Source organism: Coturnix japonica, chromosome Z (assembly GCF_001577835.2).
Source record: "Coturnix japonica isolate 7356 chromosome Z, Coturnix japonica 2.1, whole genome shotgun sequence".
NCBI lineage: Eukaryota > Metazoa > Chordata > Aves > Galliformes > Phasianidae > Coturnix > Coturnix japonica.
In genome coordinates this window covers 25,213,455-25,232,219 of record NC_029547.1, presented here as the reverse complement: position 1 = coordinate 25,232,219, position 18,765 = coordinate 25,213,455, and the positions used below count along the sequence as shown (strand labels likewise).

The window sequence follows — 18,765 nt, the reverse complement described above, 5'->3', positions numbered from 1 at the left end:
GAGTGAGGCTTACTTGTTTGATTTAAAAAAGGAAGTGAAATGACCTTAAAACTAACAGTAAAATGAAGACCAGATGAATTACTTAAGCAACGATGGCACAATACTGCTACAGGCTCAAGTTCTGGTTAACTGTTATGAGGCTGCACTGAATCTTGAAATACTGAGGGAATATAGTGAAAAGCTGGAAATAACGTTCACATCTTGGGTGATGTTGTTGAGCAAAATGGAATGAATAGGTACTGTTTTAGATCCACTCTTTTCTTTTTCCCCCTGAGATATACTGTATCTTAAGGAGATACCAGACGGTAATCTGGGTTATTTTTATGTAATAATGTGAATCTTAAGGAAGATTCACACGGATACATTCAATTGAATCCAGTTTTTCTGCTTGCAGATGTCACCACATACTCTAAACTGTGTCACTTCTTCAAAGTGGGATCGCCCTTATTCCCGAGAAGTGGCAGCATTCCCACTGGTGAGTAAACGATGGAATGTCAGTGATGTGGTAATGTATGAATTTGCTTTCTGCTCTGTGGTTTTCTGGTCTATTGCAGAAGAACTAGTCTGGTAGGAATAAACACTTCAAAGCTATTTTTACCATTACAGAGTTTGTTTGTGTGAGCCCTACAGCAGTTCTGTAAGTTTTATTTTTCAAGACAAGAAATCTCTACACGTCAAGGAAACGTGAAATTGGATTTCTAATGTCTGCACTTGGATATTGGTTATTATTTGTGGGAAGTGAAGTTACAGCTCCAGTCCCTTCAATTTAGACACACGGCACCAGAGCCTCTGAAAACAGACCACATTTAAGGTTCAGCGCTCTGCTATGAGGAACTTAAAGGAGGGTTTGATGAGATGGAAAGGCAGCATGGTGCAGGCAACACCAATGCAAGTCAGCTGCAGAGAACAGACTGGGGGACTGGGGTGCAATGTATCTGATTTCCTGAGAGCACTGTGTAAAACTGCTTCTTCCATAACCTTATTAGTTGTCTAAATGCGTGTAGCTTCTCTCACCTGCAGCTGAACTGCACCCACTTTACACCTACGTTATTGCCATGTACTGTTTTAAGGTCAAATAATTTAACTGCCACCTTATGGATTTTATTTTACTTCTTTTTTTTTTAAATATAAATTATTACTGCATTGAACAGCGCAGGTCCTGATAATCTTTTTCACTTTTCTTCGGTTTCCTCTTCATTAGCCCATAATTCAAGGGATCACAGTTCTTGATTATTTCATGACTGCTCCTTTGCAAGTTCGGGTAGGAGGACAGAGATGCACTTCTTGGAAAATCTAAATGTTCTTTTAACTAATTGCCACTTCTGTTATATGTACCTGTTGTCTTTAAGAGACTGAAAATGCACTGGAGGTTTCACTTCACTCTTCAACATTGGTTGTTCTTAAAGCTTCAGGTGTCTGCTACATTTACACACTTGCTTAGCACAACAATTAAAGTAATGTCTTTTTTTATTTCTGCATTTAGCCTTTTGTGAAGCCTGAAAGCAAGTTTTGGCCCACAATCGCTCGCATTGATGACATATATGGAGACCAACATCTGGTTTGCACCTGCCCACCAATGGAAGCCTACGAATCTCCCTTCTCTGAGCAGAAGAGAGCATCTTCGTAACACTGCGTCCAGCTCAAGTTTCTGAGTCCATCAGGATGGCCTTTTTCTTCCAGACCTGATAGGGGATTTATATACTGTGTATATTTTGGATAATCACCACATTCATTAATTGAATCACCGCTCAGTCAAAATGTAAATACAATCAGTATAGTAGGCGTGAACAAATCGTGTCTGTTCCTCAGCAGCTGATGTTGAAGTTGCCTCGATTCAGCATTTTGTCTGCCTTGTGCTAAAGCTTTAACAGTTAACTCCCAGTTTGTGACGTGGAATACAAAACACGGTTGCAGAAATTAGAAGGTGCAGATGTGTGAAGCTGTAGTAACAAACATTAACTGCAGGACTAATGGTTTATATTTTGTAAAAACAGATGAAGTAGGTTGTTTAATTTACTTCACGTACTACTGGTAGCATTGCTAATGTTAATATTTTGTGCTGTTTCTTTTTTTATCTACCAATGTTAGTATTCTAATAAATTTAAGTATTATTTGGTCAGAATTTAAGTATCATAATCTTTTGCACTGTAACTTTTAAGCTGGTTTTGTATGGAACTGGGGCTTCTGAGACTGAAGTTCTGATTTGTCAGAATTGCCACAGCAGTAACAGATACTACATGAAGCAAAATGCTGGCAGAGACTGAGATAAATCTGTCACTTTTTAATGGTTAGTTTTGCTGAGTGGCAACAAACTTACCTTTTTTCTGTATCACATCAGTGCTTCCTTGTAGTTCCATCTAATCCTCTCTTATTCCAGAGAAAGCAGGAGACTACTTCTCTAGTATATTGTGAAGTGTGTGGTTTGAGTTAAATCTTGTCTAACAAAGTATTCTCCCCACATCATTTCTCAAACATCTTGTTCTGAATATTGGTTTTGGTGTACTCAGCCTGTTTTGCTTTGTAAGGCTACACCTTGTGTAAACATTATTCAAAACCTGAGCTCTATCCATCCAAGACTACTGTGCACTCAGTGACCAGTGAGCTGCTGGTACACATAATGCCATATTCAATTAGGTAGCAAGAACACAAATGTTAAAGTTCATCTTTTAACCTGTTCCAAGTCATACTTCTCTAAAACCTAGCATTTGCATTAAAGTGCATTTGCAGTAACATGGGTGGCTGGTCCATGCAGGTTGAGTTGTGTTTCACACAAGTGGGCTCCCATGCAATGACAGCCTCGTGTGGCCATGTGAAGCAGGATTTGGTGAATCAGGAAGCAGGTAACACTCAAGAAAGCTCTGCATCTTACAACCAGGAACTACACAACCTCTTCACAAAGGTGTGCATGCAGTCATGACCAGGGGCTCTCTGAAGGGACACAAACAAGGATGGTGCTTACAGCAGCACCTCAAATACTGCACTTCTGGGTCTCTTCAGTTTTGGCTGTGCAACCTTTACATTACTTACCTTAGGACTTCCATGTAAAACAGAAAAAACTTGGATGACAGATGATAGGAGTGGCTGCCATTAAAGGAAGGTTGGGCCAAGTTGATCAGCACATAGGTCCCAAAACATCTATGTATGGAGAGAATATCAGAATTTTCTAAAGAAGCTACTACTGAAAAAGGCATTTTTTGGGCTACTGATATAGCAGTGGGGCAAGGGGAGAGATAGGAAGATGTGAAAGGCCAAAATACTTGCAGTGTGAGGAAGGGACAGGCATTCTGACCTACCAAGCTAACTCTACAATGGTTTCCCAAACTACTTTTAGTGTTTGGTAGAGGCACTTTTTGATGATGCCAGATGGTGTCTGCTAACTGTGTCAATCACTGTAGCAAGTGATGAATTCCCTACTGTTGCCTTTAAACTGACAAATCTGCAGCTGATGGTAAATTAGCAGTAAACTCAATAACAATGAAGTAATTAACAGAAGTCAGAAATAACCACTTTTCCTAGAAGACAAAATTTACTAATTGTTCTGCATTAAAAATAAGTTTTTATAAGATCAGCCTTGGAAACATAAATCTGAACTGCTCACCTATAAATAACCATTCACATAATTAACACTAAAAATGCTACCAACGTTCATGTTAGGCTGGAGCATGAATTAAAAATCATGTGTTCCTATGCACAGTTTTAAGAGCTTTCGCTCTCCAAATGTTGCAAAGGTACTATACATACAATTGGTAAAAGCTGTTGAACAGAAAAAAAGCATCTTTGCTCACTGCAAAAATGCATGCCATCATTACAGAGTCTGAATTATATCCGTTTCCCCATAAAAAGCTGAGCTACCCACTCTGTAAGACACAGTTGTTCAATGACTGTTTACAGCACTTATCGAAGTGTATGCGTAATGCTAATTAATCTCCTGAACAAAGAATCCTCATTCTAATAAGCACAGAAAAAGCCAAACTGTTCAACAGTTTTTTACTTTTTGTTACATTATGAGAGATACTACCAACATTTGGTACGCTAATGGACTCCTGAGGAGAAAATTAGGGGGGGCAAGGACGGAGAGTAAGGAGGGAGAGAAGTTCATTTGAATGAAGTGAGTAGGCCATTAAACTGACTTTTTGCCATGAAAAAGCCAAACAGCACCAACATCTGAGGAAGTGGTTGGTTATGGATGACCAGATGGCAGTACCCAACTGCACCAGGCTGCGGGCAGAGTGGCCTTACTGCTCTCTGGCACACGGAGTGCAACCCAGCATCAGCTTCCCTTCAGAAAGATGCTCAGCAGAGCAGCTCTATGACAGTGGCTGCTTTACAGGAGTATGGATGTTGTGGATGTTGGGTCGTTCTTTTCTTAACCTTCTTTTTCTTTTAAATCACTAATAAATGAAAGGAATATCAAGCCTAGAAAAAAAAGCCACCCACCTCAAGAAAGTACACAGTAATCTGGGAAAAAAATATATATATACTATAAAAATATAGTTTACATAAGAGGATAATAGTGAAAACAAAATTAGCAATTTTTCTGAATCATAAAATATTTAATAAGGTATATTTGGGGGGGGGATATATTGTATATAAAATTTCAGATCACAATATGAAGCCATTTGAACCCTCTCCAAGCTAGCACTGCCTTCAATGCTGTGTAGATGTATTGCCACTGATACAAGACCTACTAAAAGCATACAGTTTAACTAATACAGAAGTGGCAGTTCTTTATATGAAATATTTTTTACACAACTAGAGTGTCTTGAATACCCTCTTTAAGTGCAAAAAACACAGATCACTTTACACTAATGCAGCAACAATGCATTCATATTGTTCTCATTAGTCATTAGTAGTCAACTTGCATAAGATACAAGAAAAGCACAATGAAGCACACAAAAATAGACTAAAAATCAGCCTGTTCTTGCAAAAAAATACAGCATAATGGAAGAAAAAGACAAAAAAGGATTATGCACACCACATAATTTGCTGTTCCTTAATCCAGCTGGCTTAAGTGCTGTTTCTGTTTTTTGCTGTTTTTTTGTGGGGTTTTGTTTTGGTTTTGTTTTGTTGTTTTGTTTTTTTTTTCTTTTTTTTTTTCTTTTTTCTTTCTTTTTTTTTTTATATTTTATTTTTGTAAATCAAACCACACGGACCAGGCACAACTATTATTCAGGAGGCAGTGTGTAGCTAAAAATTCACTAACTTTTTTGTCATCCCCATAATTTATTTTCCTCTGTCCTGAGGTAGTTACAAAAAAACAAATCATAAATCAAGCATCAGCTAAGGCCAGTGGGAGCTGAAGCTTTTCATTTTTCTCTTTTAAAAACTATCCATTAACTGGCCCAAACTACCCTTGATGTTAAAAGACAGCCGAGAATTAAGAGATCTCACTACACCAAAACGATGGCTATGAGGGGAAGAGGGTGAGCTGCTTCAAAATGTGACAACATATTGAGTCCCATCAAGCTGGCTGGTCCACTGTTGAATTTCCCACATTTATTCTCCTTAACTGTCTATAAAGTCACTGGGAGGAGTTCAGAAGGATCTGAGCACATCATCGTCCTTTACTATAACCAGGGAAGAACTGGTCCAACAGGGTCTGCAGTATCTTGTTAGGAGCCATGGTGTAGCCCTTCCCCAGGTCATAACGGCAGGCAGGGCAGGTGAAGACCTCAGCTCTGAAGGAGCGCTGTAAACAGCTCTAGGACAGACAGAGAAGAGGAGTGAATTGTGGGAACTTTCTTTTACACTGACTGCTTCATCCGCTAAGGAGTTAATATAAACCAAACACACAATTTTCAGTACTTCCAGAAAAAAAAAATAATTACTAAGCCCCTCGGGGTACAACTTTGCCTACGTGACTAAAGTGATCTAAGAAAAGAACTCTGAAACATGGAGACTGGGAAGGATTAAAAGACAACACTGCTGACATTACCATTAATGTTCTCCTGTGAATCAGAGCCACAACTGCCGCTGTTTGTTTTTTTTTTTCCAGCACCCCTGTTAGACAGCCACTGTAGTCCGGACATTCCCATCAAGCTGAAGGTGAATATGTATACAGGTTGTAGTGCTTAAGACACAGCCTCCACCCACCGCCTCATCTGACAAGACTCAGCTGTGCTTTAAAGACATATTCAGAGTGATACAGTAGTTTCTAATTAGCCCAAACAAATTTCTGGTATTTACGCTGCATCTTTTAAACAGCACTTGGTTAAAACGTTACACACTTTCAGGATCTGTCTTTAATTCCTTAACTACAAAAAGTTCCTTTACTGTTACTCTACCAGCATCTGACTCCTGGGCCAAAACAACTCTCAGTATAACTCCTCTGATCACAGTGGAATGACTGCAATGCTGAACCCAACTCTTTGTGTCTGGGTTTATACAAAGCTCACTTCCACTCTTTATTACATAAATTTAAGATTACACAGCAATCACTGAAGGCAAACATGCAGCAAGTTATTGCCCAGAGAGCTAAGCAATAATTATTGTCTTTCTAAAACACGTTTTGGCCCCAGTGTCTGGAGTCTCAGAGCCAAGAAGACAGCCCAGAGCACAACCAAGCTTATTCTTACTTTACAGACGTTGTGGAGGCACTCTGTTGTCACTGGCTGGTAAACCAGCTCCTGGCAGCAGACACACATAAAGGATTGTTCCAGTTTCTTCAGAAAATTCTAATGTAGGGCAAAGGAATAAAAAAGACAAACTATTAAAAGGCACACCAAAAAAACCCACAACAACCCACAAACAAAAGTATTTTTATTTGAACTATGTATGTTTTATATAAAACTACATTGCCCAACTTTGGTAATTACTATATACATTTTAATTGTTTATGATTTTTTGTGAGAAATTCAACTCTTGGATCTAAGCTGAAGAAATGATAAATTTGATTTGCCTCTGAAAATGTGTGAAATGCATGGATCAACTCACAGGACTCTTGTGTAGCACTGCTGTTGTTCCCTTCCCAAACTCACTTAAGAGTAAGTAAAAAGACTACAGAATTACTGTAAGTTGCTAAGCTTGATTTATAAAATGGTTAGACATAGCTTCACTCTGCAAAGTGACTGCTCACACTGCAGCACTTCTAGAGTAGCCTTCAAGACTCAGTCAACACTGAATTACCCTCCAGAGACAATCAGCATTAGGTGTATATTGACAAGATACATAAAGGTTTTCACACCCTCTGGTGCTGTTATCTGCATTTCGCTCACATCTATACACCTCTACATACAGCATCTTCCTTCTTTCCATCAGAATAAAATTCTAGCTACACCTCTATTCACATTTAATTAAAACAGTTGATGGTTTCCAACAGAAAGCTGTCATGGTAGCTACCCAATGTTAGCAGTGATTCCTATTGCCTTTAGTGGCAATCAAATGGAAACCTTACCAGAACAGTGGGTATGAATTTGTAGAAAAACGACTTTTCAGTAACTCAACTGCTCTTAGATTACCATTTTCTCCTTTTTAAAAACCATGCTTACAAACAATTTTCAGCTGAAATTCTTTTTAATCATTACAGACAATGAATAGAAAACAGACAAAAGGTTCTAACTTCATAATGTGAGGAAAAAAGCACTTTCAAATGTTTTTTGGGAAAGAAGAACACTACCATGGAGGTGCCAACCTAGTCATCAACAACAAACCCTACAAGGATTTGGTATTAGATTGCTATAACAACATAACTTCACATCTAAGCTTTACAAATAAAAACAATGCTAAAAGCAATCTGTATTCATCAACCATTTAACTAGCATGTTTTAAGAGAGACTAAAGATTTCTCCTAGCACTCTAAAGAAAAGTAAAAAATAAAAAGAATCTAAGCATGCAGCAAACATACTGGTCCTTCCTTAAGAGAAGCAAGTACTTCATCCCACAGTTTCTGGTTCATACAGTCTTCTCTGATCAGCCATTGCTGTTCTTGGGTCAGCTGAAAAGCTTCTCCTTTCCCTCCATCTCCCATTCTCATGGCTTTAGGTGTATTTGTAGGTTCCTCAATACCTGCTTAAGATGATGACCATCAAACACAGCAATATCATTGTGTTAGTCTAAATTAATAAAAGGGAAGGCAAACTTGATTCTAAACCCACAAAATGTGTCAATCAAATGCCTATTCAAACTCACTTCAGCTCAGTATTGGTTTGGGCTGCACAGTCATCTGCTCATTTTCCTACCAGGCTTAAAGAAAAACAGCCTTACAAGCACTAAATAAAATCTTAGGATCCCTAGGCTGCTACTTTATTTTAGAATGTGTGCTACAATTTATATTAGTATTCCAAATAACTTCATGCTTTTGTGAAGCTTTCATGCTACTGGCTCAATAAACAAACATGACAGACTTTGCTGCTGAAAGCTAAAAAATAAAAAGAAATACCATCATCAATTGTCCTTTTTTGGTTTCCATTACTCTGGCTGGTTGGCTCCTGTTTCACAGTTTGCTTTTTAACCTTATCTTTCTTCTCCTTACTAGCCATGGCTTCCAAATAACCTTCTGGATACTAAAATAAAAAGCACAGATTTAAAACAAAACCCACTGGCATACAAAAATTCCCAAATATGAACAAGACTAATTTCTGAAAGACTCTGAAACCATACAACAATGTATTGAAATAATTAAAAAATCATTTTTAAAATCCTACATGATGAATAAAAGTTTTAAAGTAGTGTTTGTTTTCCAGAACTTGTAGCCAAGCTAAAGGATCTAATCTAGACTGAACTGTATTAAAAGGAAACTGACTTCTAAATCCATGCCCTTTTAATGGTGTATGTTAAAAAGTGTAGCCAGCAGACTGAAGTAGTTCATCCTCCCACTTTGTTCTGCCCTGGTGAGGCCACAACAGAACTGTGTGCAGTCCCAGGCTCTTTAGCTCAATGCAGTCAGAGTACTTCTACAGAAAGTCCAGTTGAGGGCCACAGAGATGATGAGAGGACTGGAGTTCCTTTGGGAGGAAAGACTGAGCAACCTGGGGCTTCAGCCTGGAGAATGCCAAGGGGAGTATTTTAACCATGCTTATAAACATCTGAAGAGCAAGAGTCACGTGGATGGAGCCAGGCTCTTTTCAGTGGTGACCATCAATAGCACAAGGGGTACCAGGGATAAACTGGAAAACAGCAAGTTTCATACAAACATGAGGAAAAACTTAATCGAGGGTGACAAAGCAATGGAACAAGCTCTCCAGAGAGGCTGTGGAGTCTACTTCTTTAGCTATGTTCAAAACCTGGCCAGAAGATTTCCTGTGCAACCTACTCTATGGGACCTACTTTAGAATGGGGGTTGGATTCAAAGATCTTCAGAGATCCCTTCCAGCCTCTATGATTCTACAAACTACACAAAGTTTTCTCCAAAGGCAAAGTTGAATATGATGATACATTATATGATAAACCATCGCATTGATAAGAAAAGAAATCATTGTGATTTTTTCCAACTTTCACGGAGTCTGCAAGGCACGAGTCCTTAAGGGCTAGTTTATTTTTGCATCTGAAATACAATAGCCGTACAAACTCCTCAGCTACACGCAGAGAAAAACATACAAATGCACATATTTTTTTGATTTCTCAAATGGACTCAACCGTAAGAACAATTACTTGAAAATATTTTGTCTGGGACAATTATCACTGGATTCAAACTCTTGATTTATATACATACATATATGTATACTGTGCATATGTGTATCTCTCCCTCTGTGTGTGTGTGTCTGTGTGTGTGTGTATTTCACTGCTAAGGCAGAAAACTTCATTCAGAATTCCTTCTGCTTTGTCCATTTAAAAGGATTTTTCCAGCTTTTAGACAATTTTTGTGTGCGTTTTGAACTTATCTGATTTTGTCACTGTGAAGTAGAGGGGAAAAAAAAAAAAAAGGGTAATTTAATACAACCAATTTCTATTTCTGGAATTTGTTTGCTTGAATTGAGGGGAATAAAACAAAGCAGTTCTGTAATCCTGACTCGAACCTGTACACTCAGACCCAGTTTCTTCGTCCTCTCCATTCCTTCAGAAGTCCAAGGTGCAGGCTCAACATCATCCCTCCTCAGAAGATAGCGCCAAACTAAAAAGCCACATTTTCCAATTTCTGGCCAATATTTCACCACCTGCAGAAAAATATACAATTTCTGCTATTACTTTTCCACAAGCCAAATGTGTGCCTATTCTTCCACTTGCTAATTATCCAACAAAACAAATTAATAAAAAATCAGAAAACTAAGTCAAACATTATTATAAAGCAGCTCTTCCAATGCCTGCAAAAGCTTTTCAATTTGGATAAACACAGTGGTATCTATCTCAGATGCTGAGAAGATTCTGAATGCACAGAAAACTATAGCACAATTGGAAAGAGTGAGGAAGTTATCTGACTTCTATTGGTGAATATCATTTGTTAAGCAGATGTACAGTTTACATATTTGAGTTCATATAACCAATTATGGATTACATTCTATTATCACTACTCCGACTAACTTCACTTCTTTGCAGAGTGAGCTACAGCTAAAATGCTGTCTCAGACTTAAAAGAACAACGCAAGACAAACAAGACTTCCTAAAATAGCTCTAGAAAAACATTATGTTGTACCAAGTAGAAACCAAAATACCTTGTAAATGCCATCGTATCTGTTGCCTTCCTCTGGGGCATATTTGCTGATCCGTCGTCCTTTTGAACTACGTACAACTCTCACTGGTTTACCAGCTCTCCAGTTCTTAGACTCTGCCCCATTTTTATCATCCAGTGGAGCATCACAGTTAAGGGCCAATGCCCTAAAAAGAGATGTATTGAATTGCTTCATACAAATTATTTCTGGGAAATAATGTAATTATATAGTATCTATTTCTTTTATTTATTCATGCTTCATCAAGCAGCACAGAACTTTTAAGCATAATCCTCAACTGCAGAACTGATAGAAACAGTAAGATGCAAGTACGATTAAAAAAAAGGAACAGAGAATATCTTGCTGCCAATGATCAAGATGAAAATTCAGATTACATACTAAATGCAATAAAAAAATCCTCCTTTCAGATTTAATAACCTTCATTTTTAAAAACAACTCATTTCTGGATGGTATTAAGACAAGTAAGAGAAATTACAAATAAAGGAAAACGTTATAATTATTCCCCAATAACAGCAGAATTTAAGGTTTTTTAAGCACAAGCATAAAAATAATGAATGCAATGAAAAATGCTATATAGAAAAAAACCCACGAAATTATCCAATAATCTCTACGTAACTGAAATTCCTCATACAGCATATGAGCTGGTTAGAGTAGGAGTCAAATAACAGCAACTAACTCAAGTATAAGCATTTTATCCTTTATCATTTATTTTACCCATCATCTCTATTTCTGGGCTTTTTCAGCCTGGAAAACGCTCAGGGGAGACGCTGTTGGCCTTCCAATACTTGAAAGAAGCCAGTGAACAGGAGTGGGACTGACTTTGTACACAGTCTAACAGTGATGAGACAAGGGGGAACAGCGTTTAAGGGTGGAAATTTAGGTTAGATGTTAGGAGGAAGTTCTTTACTCAGAGGGCTATGAGGCACTGGTACAGCTGCCCAGAGAGGTTGTCAGTGCCTAATGCCTGGAGGTCAAGGCCAGGTGGGGACCTGGGCAGCCTGATGTGGTTAGGGGCAGCCCTGCCCATGGCTGAGGGTTGGAACATGATGATCTTTAAGGTCTCTTCCAACTTAAGCCATTCTATGACTCTATGATTCTATATGAAGACCCCCTTCTAGAAACCTGTAGCAGAACAGTGTAAATATCTACCAAACCGCTGCAGTATCTCTGTTGCCACAATCTAATTAAACCAGGGATTGAAAACCTTCTAAAACAGACTCATATGAAACTACATATCGCAGAACAGGAGTAACAATAAGCAGCACTGGTATAAATCCAAAATCCATGCTGTAAACAACAGCAAGGCAGAGGTACACAATGTAGACTCTTAAAAATATTTATTTCTTACATATAAAAAACAAAGCTAAAAAAAGAAAAAGGAAAGAAAAGAAAAATATCTGGACAAGCAAAAAACAAATCTGATCTTGGCATATGGAATCACAATAATCCTGTGCACCAAAGTACTGGAGAACTTCCATTAAAATCAGTAATGGAGAGCAGCACCTTGCTATACTCCGTGAGTACAGCATGGAAAATAATGCTGCAAAGCCTCTTTGTCAGTGTATATTTTATTTGCTGAAAGCAGAGAAATGCTGATGCTAAGAAGCCAAGCTTTTAATTCTATTCCTGAAAGGAATTTTGCTCTGTTCATTGAAAATGCTTGTGAACTCATTGCTTAAACCTTCCATTTTCCTTTCTTTCTTCTTGTTGTTCACATCACTTTCTCTTTATCCTTCTTTTCTCCAATCCAAGGTCTGGCTTTACCTCTCTTTCCCCTAAATGCCACCAAAAAGCCAGAAAGACAGCAGCACATCACGTCAAAAAGGAAGTTTAGCAAACTAATGTCTCAGTCTGTCTTAGCACCCCACAGTTCTTACGTGGTCAGCTACTTAACAGACATTATGCACTTATACTCATGCAGTCTTTTTAAGGGGCACAGAAATACTTTAACTAGAGATCTAGCCAATCTCTTTGGATATAAACGCTCTTTTTCAAGCATTGTTTTTAATAACACAGCATCTCATTTTTTTCTGCAAAATTACAATGGAAGTACAGACTATCTAACTATTTACTTTACTTTTACCAAGATAAAATGACCATTCTCTCATACTTAACTTCCATAAATGAGTCTGATAGAAACATCTGGAATAATCTGGAAGTTCTACCCAGGAGCTTTGACGAAATTCTCTAACTTAAAACAAGGTCCCCTGAAGAAAACGTTGGGACAGTTTCAACATGGCTAATAGCTCTAACAACAATACAACAACCTACTTCATTTGGATGCTGATGTTTCTTGAAACCAACAAAACATAACGCTTGATAAAATACCTCCTGGCAGCAAGAGGCGTCACTGCTTTCACAAAGTAGCACGTACAACAGACAACAAAATAAATGTCATAGAAGGTTTGTTCTAATTAAAGCACTCCAGTAAAGGTTTTGGAATACTTCCTGATTTTATTTGCAAAACTTACCTATTCATGTGTGTTAATGTCTGATCAAATGAATGCTCTCCAATCCTTTTATTGCCAGAAAGATCTCTACCTCCACTCCCAGTGTAAGTGAATTCATCCCCTCGATCCTGTACAAGAAGATTATCCCCGGTTTTAACACTCCAAATTGAAGCAAATAAATTTAAAAAAAAAAGAAAAAGAAAAAAAAAAAAGTGACTTTATTTGCTCTATTTACTCTGACAGACAAATAGTATACTCCATTTCTATTCCACTACCAATGTCCTATAATACTTGTGAAAATCCTTATTAAAAAAAATTTGCCTGCCTTGAAAAAATTAGCATTTACAGCCGTTAAAAAATTACTTTTAAAAATAAAATATTTCTTTAATGACACATTCTAGCAAGTGCTGCAGCACTAAGTAGAGCCTTCTTTTAGTTTACAAGAATATAGTGTTTGCAAAATATATCATAAATAGCTTGGAGAGATCACTTCAGCTGGTGCAGGGAGCTGAGTTCTAATAAGTCAGAGCAATGTGTACTTGAATTCAAGTTGGACGCTTTAGTCTATAAATAGTTCCAGCTATTCTGGACTAGTAAAAAGTCAATATCACTTAGATTCACATTTTCAGCTGAGGCAGTTGTGTAGTAGAATTCCTACTGGGAATTTTCTTTAAATCCAAGAGAATCTGATCAACCTCTCTTCTGCCACGTACAAAAAGAATGATCAAAATCAAACAATTTCTTTAGGAAATATATCACAGAAATTCACATCACCCTGTGAAAAGTCAGGAATGTCTAGAAAGATGAATGATTTAAAATGATATGTGATGGAGACACAAATTTTGTACAAAGCACAAATCAATAGTATAAGGTTAATACTTCATTGGAAAACAAAGTGAAATAAACTGCTTAAAAAGAGATATCATAGAATTGAGCTGTTTGGTCTTTTGTCAATGATTGCTAAATAAATAATGGCAAAAGGAACGTGCAGATTACACAAAGATGATTGTGATGATAATAATAAGAACAGAGATGGACTTGCTTGTTGAATATGCCCAGAACTGAATAAGAAGTTTTAGCAAAGTTGAGGAAACCAAGCTGATGTATTTGGCCAACATGTGTTTCTACACACAGAATTAGAATGTTATTTTCATTCTTATTTTATTTCCTGCATTTAAATAAAGGATTAACATCATAAGAATTAACTTTATTAGTTTTCATGCAAAATGAAGTCCTGCAAGAAACTCATGGCTTGATAAAATGGAAAAACTAGGACTAGTATAGTTATACTGATCCTTTAAAATTTTATGAAGGGAATAGACTAATGATATTAGTATGACCAACATTTCCATGAAAATATAAGAACAGAGCAAGAAAGAATCTAAGCACATTTGTTGTTCATAGGCATAGTTCTAACAGTCAAACTTGAAAGAAAGGATCTCTGCAACAAACTAAGGCTTATCAGAATGTGAAAATAATTCTGAATACAATGTAGGTACAGACAGGACAATGAAATTCAGAAAATGATGGCAGAAATGTATTTCTTAGCATTAGCACCTTGCATGGACTCGTAGCCAACAATATGGAATAACAGACTGTCACAGAATAGGAACTGCTGCGCAAGGTTGAAACACCAGTAATAAGTGAGTGGTGAAGCTACTGTCCAACAGATTATGTCAAGTACATCCTTAGTATCAGAGGTACCAAGTCTGGGTGAATAACAATTAAGAGTGAGAATAAATATATTTAGTGTCTCTTGTATAATGAGATACTTGAATTGTAACTCCAGTGTAATGTGAGACAAGTTGGTACCAAACTAGTTGGGCCCTGAAACCTCAAAAACAAGACAGCAGTTGAAAACAGCAGGTTTCATGGCATCAGACACAGGGTTTTCAGCTCTTTATTCAGTCCAGGTGACAGATAGACTCTCAATGTAAAGGCTGTAATGAACTTGTTATGTTGGATTCTCAGTAGCATAAAGCAGAGGAGAGAAAATCTGCAAGGAACTGTTCCCTTGGTAACAGAGCATGGAAAGACAATACAAAAAAAATTGTTTAGGATACGACTTCTCTCTTTCAGGAGGGTTCACACTGGATTCAAGCAATCCAGGTGAGACTTGCAATAAAAAACACATCTTTCTAGGTAGCCTGTTAGTAAATGGTCTTTAGATACAAAATATTTTTTCTCACATTTGGATTTAAAGTATGCAATACACTACAATCCCAGCACTGCATCGTTACCACCAATGGAACTGCTTCAGTCTATTCTGAAATAATTTTTAGAATTATGAATTCTTAAAGAATTATCTAACTTCTTAAGCTAACGTTCCCATTATGGTTGCTAATTAAGACTTGAAAGCTAAGTAAGACTGTATCTTTAACAGGTAACCAATGTAGAGTCACTAAAATCCAAGATTAAACATGAGAGAGACTAACAAGCAAATATTTTACATTCATTTAATTACAAATGAGACGAAGCTTCACATAACAGTTACTTTCAAACAATGCTTATTTCACAAGCTTTGACTATACCCCTTTCCAAGCTTGAGGTCAATTCCTTTACCAACAGAACTCATTGCTGCAGAGTACTCAGTACGGCCCAATTTGAGAACATTTGCAGACAAGTTTGGGTAAACAGAGTCTTAAGTTTCCAACGAGATAGCATAAAAATGACATTATCTGAAAACGAGACAATGAATTCTATTTCCTATAATACATTTTTGCAATTATTAACTGAATAATGATAGCTGAAGAAATAAGGGAGCATCAGTATCAACACGAAAACAAACAAACAAACAACAGAACACAACTCAAAGCAAATAAATATCTTCAGCATACTAAGAAAGCAGCTTAGGATTCACCAGTTCAAGGTCCCAGAGCTTGGGTTGGGGTTGACTCAAAGGAAATATTAGAATACCCCAACACTGAGTACCTCCTCTTGTGATTGGCTCAACAAAAAGACATCTCCAGAGACAATATCCTGCAGCAGCATCAGAAGGTAGGTGAAAAAAATATGTTGCACTTCGATGCTATTTCAGATGCTTGTTTCTTTCTCCTGTGCCTTTCTCCTGGTGACTACCAGTTATGCATGTTGTCAAAACAACAGATTGCTTACTGCTTTATCCTTTCCTGATGCATGATTCAAAAACCCACCTGTGGAAGAGATCTGTAGGAAGGGTACAAAACATTGTACCCTTGTACAAACATTATTCAGTTGCAGAGAACAGTGATCTATTCTTAGAGAAGTGTTTATCAGTGTATGGAGAAGAAAACTGGACACAGTTACTGTTTGGTTGAGCAATACAATTGCTTTTGTTGCTCTATTTAGATGTTAACACTGAACCAGAAATTTTTTCAGCAACTTTAGGGATGATAATAAAAGTTTCTGAGACTTTCCTGAGAAGTTCTGAAAGCATCTACCAGTAGGAGTCAAGAGTCCTCAAAGCTTCATGGAATCTTTCATAGAAACTTTTTATTCTCGCTTCATTAAAATAAACACACTATGTAAAAAAAATCCATAGAATGTGGCATCTATCTTACTTCAAAGCAATAAAAAAATTCATGTCTACATAAAATGTAAGACTTACACTTCATTAAAATTTTTAAATAATACTAAATTCAGGCCCTGAAAGCACACTGAAATTGAACCACCCTGTATGATGTAAAATTTGGCTTACACATACGCATTCCCTAATAAATATGCATATTTCTCCTCAGAAAACTGAGAACTTCTGATTTGTTACCAGAGGTCATTCTTCTCACAGTCATATTTGTATAAGCAGGAAGGCTCATAATCCTCTATTTTTACAAACATTAGTGTATTAGAACAGCAAAATCATTGCTTCAATAAACAACATACCACTTCATCTTCAAATCCTCCAGCTAAAACAAGTGAATAAGCTCCATCATTACTGCGTCCATGAATTCCACCCACATGTGGTCTGTGAACACCTGCTTCGCTCACCTGGCAACAGAAAAACATCAGTTTCTAACATTTTTATCCAACTAATTAGTCATCTACAGTCACTTCTAACAGCGAACTTTCTGCTTAAAAACATTGTATAGGGGTATCTATGTAAACAGTTAATGTAAGACTGCTATTAAAAGTGAGAATTTCATTAGTTTTTAATGAAGAAAAGCTGAAAGTAAGGACACCAAAAAAGGAAGGAAAATGTGTGGCAGTAGTGATACTGGAAGGTGAAAACACACACATTCTTTTCTGTGAAAATCTTCCATTATTCTTTCAGTAAGCAGTATTTAAGACTGGACTTTGCACAGTCATTTACAAAAATTGAAAGAAAAAAATCAAAGTTTGGTAACATCATGTATTTGTTGATTATGGAAGGCCACAGTGACCTACGCAAAGATCACTGTGTCAGGTACCACTGAAGTAATATGCTACCGACTAATCTGTGACCAACTCAGAGGAATACTGTCATATCGCCTAATGAAAGAGAAGAAGTCCTTGCAATAAAGTACAGCTCATATCCAATCAGTACTACTCTCAGGTTATGAATATGCAACTAAGCTTCAACCAGACCACCTGAAAGCTGCTGTTGTAACATAAACCTTCAACATCAGTTAAAGCCTGCTGGAATACACTTCCCACAGAAATTTATGTATTAACCATATCTTTGCTATTTTCAAATTACATTTTAAAAACTCTTCATGAATTAACAAGAGGATAGCATATTAAATTACACGTTTTCTCAGTATGTGATGCAAATTTACAATTAACAGAAGTAAAACTCCCAGTAGAAAAGTAATTAGGATTCTTCATATCTCCCCATGTTCCTTTAAATCTAGACTTCATCTGTTTCTGATTCCATACCTCTCAATCCTGTAACCTTTTCCCCATTCAATACACTTAAGCAACTTCTGTAAGAGTTTATATTCTTTTGATATAGTCCTGTACATTCATCATACAACAGAACACCAGACAAAATGTCCAGATGGCAAAAAATTCTGTTCCTGACAACAGATAAGAGAAGGCAGCTGTGCAAATTATGAAAAACACACACGGATACAATAGTTTCTCAGCATCAAGCTGCCTGTGGCCCTGGCTTCCAAAACTACTTAAGAATTCACAAATCCATAGTACCTAAAGGAGAAGAGTACTGCTTGTATTATGAACTACAGCTAGTCTGTATAGTTTGTATTTATATTGTTCCATAATTATACTGTACTACTAGATTTTACAAACTTCATCTCCATAGCATTGTTTTAGCTAACTTCAAGTGTGGAAAGTCTTGTTCAGTTGGTTTCAAAGCCATTCTATTCATTTAATGATTGTTGCTGATGATTGTATCTGCTATTTTTCTAGTCCCTCCTTTCATCATATTTTAACTCTGGATTCACTTCTTTTTTTTTTTTTAATCATCATCACTACTGGGCATTAAGATGGCATATTTTCAAAACTATCTATTAGAAGATCTTTCCTAAATAATAATGATGAAAGAAGCTGAAAGCCCAATATAATTCAAAAGAAATTAAAACTGTTACCCACCCCATGCTTTCTATGCATGACAACTTTGTAGTCTCACCTAACTTTATCAGTTATTTGCCAATTTTTCCAGATTATTTATGTGCATGTTGAATAAAAAGGCCTCACTATTGCGCTCCTCTTTCCTGCTGTATCAAACATTCTTTCATTCATTCCTCCCTCCCTTCTTTCATTTCCAGGATTTATCAAATTAAATCTAGGTTTCTGGTAGGT

The 18,765-nt window shown here is 37.0% G+C and overlaps 2 protein-coding genes across 3 annotated transcripts in view; one reads left to right on the top strand and one right to left on the bottom strand.

The window, feature by feature from the left end:
- Positions 1-2,122, top strand: part of GLDC (glycine decarboxylase) — a 35,236-nt gene extending 33,114 nt beyond the window's left edge. The window contains exons 24-25 of the mRNA XM_015848967.2: positions 395-475; positions 1,484-2,122. Of these exons, the coding sequence (XP_015704453.1) occupies positions 395-475; positions 1,484-1,627 (225 nt within the window). The 3' untranslated portion in view covers positions 1,628-2,122. The remainder of the gene's footprint in view (positions 1-394; positions 476-1,483) is intronic.
- A 2,338-nt stretch (positions 2,123-4,460) lies between these two features.
- UHRF2 (ubiquitin like with PHD and ring finger domains 2) overlaps positions 4,461-18,765 on the bottom strand; it is a 74,350-nt gene continuing 60,045 nt past the window's right edge. The window contains exons 9-16 of one of the 2 annotated variants that reach the window (XM_015848968.2): positions 16,909-17,013; positions 13,072-13,178; positions 10,586-10,748; positions 9,954-10,091; positions 8,378-8,501; positions 7,844-8,007; positions 6,576-6,674; positions 4,461-5,701 (exon numbers count right to left, since the gene is read on the bottom strand). In XM_015848968.2, coding sequence (XP_015704454.1) covers positions 5,555-5,701; positions 6,576-6,674; positions 7,844-8,007; positions 8,378-8,501; positions 9,954-10,091; positions 10,586-10,748; positions 13,072-13,178; positions 16,909-17,013 — 1,047 coding nt within the window. In that variant the 3' untranslated portion in view covers positions 4,461-5,554. The remainder of the gene's footprint in view (positions 5,702-6,575; positions 6,675-7,843; positions 8,008-8,377; positions 8,502-9,953; positions 10,092-10,585; positions 10,749-13,071; positions 13,179-16,908; positions 17,014-18,765) is intronic. The other variant, XM_015848969.2, reaches the window with a different exon arrangement.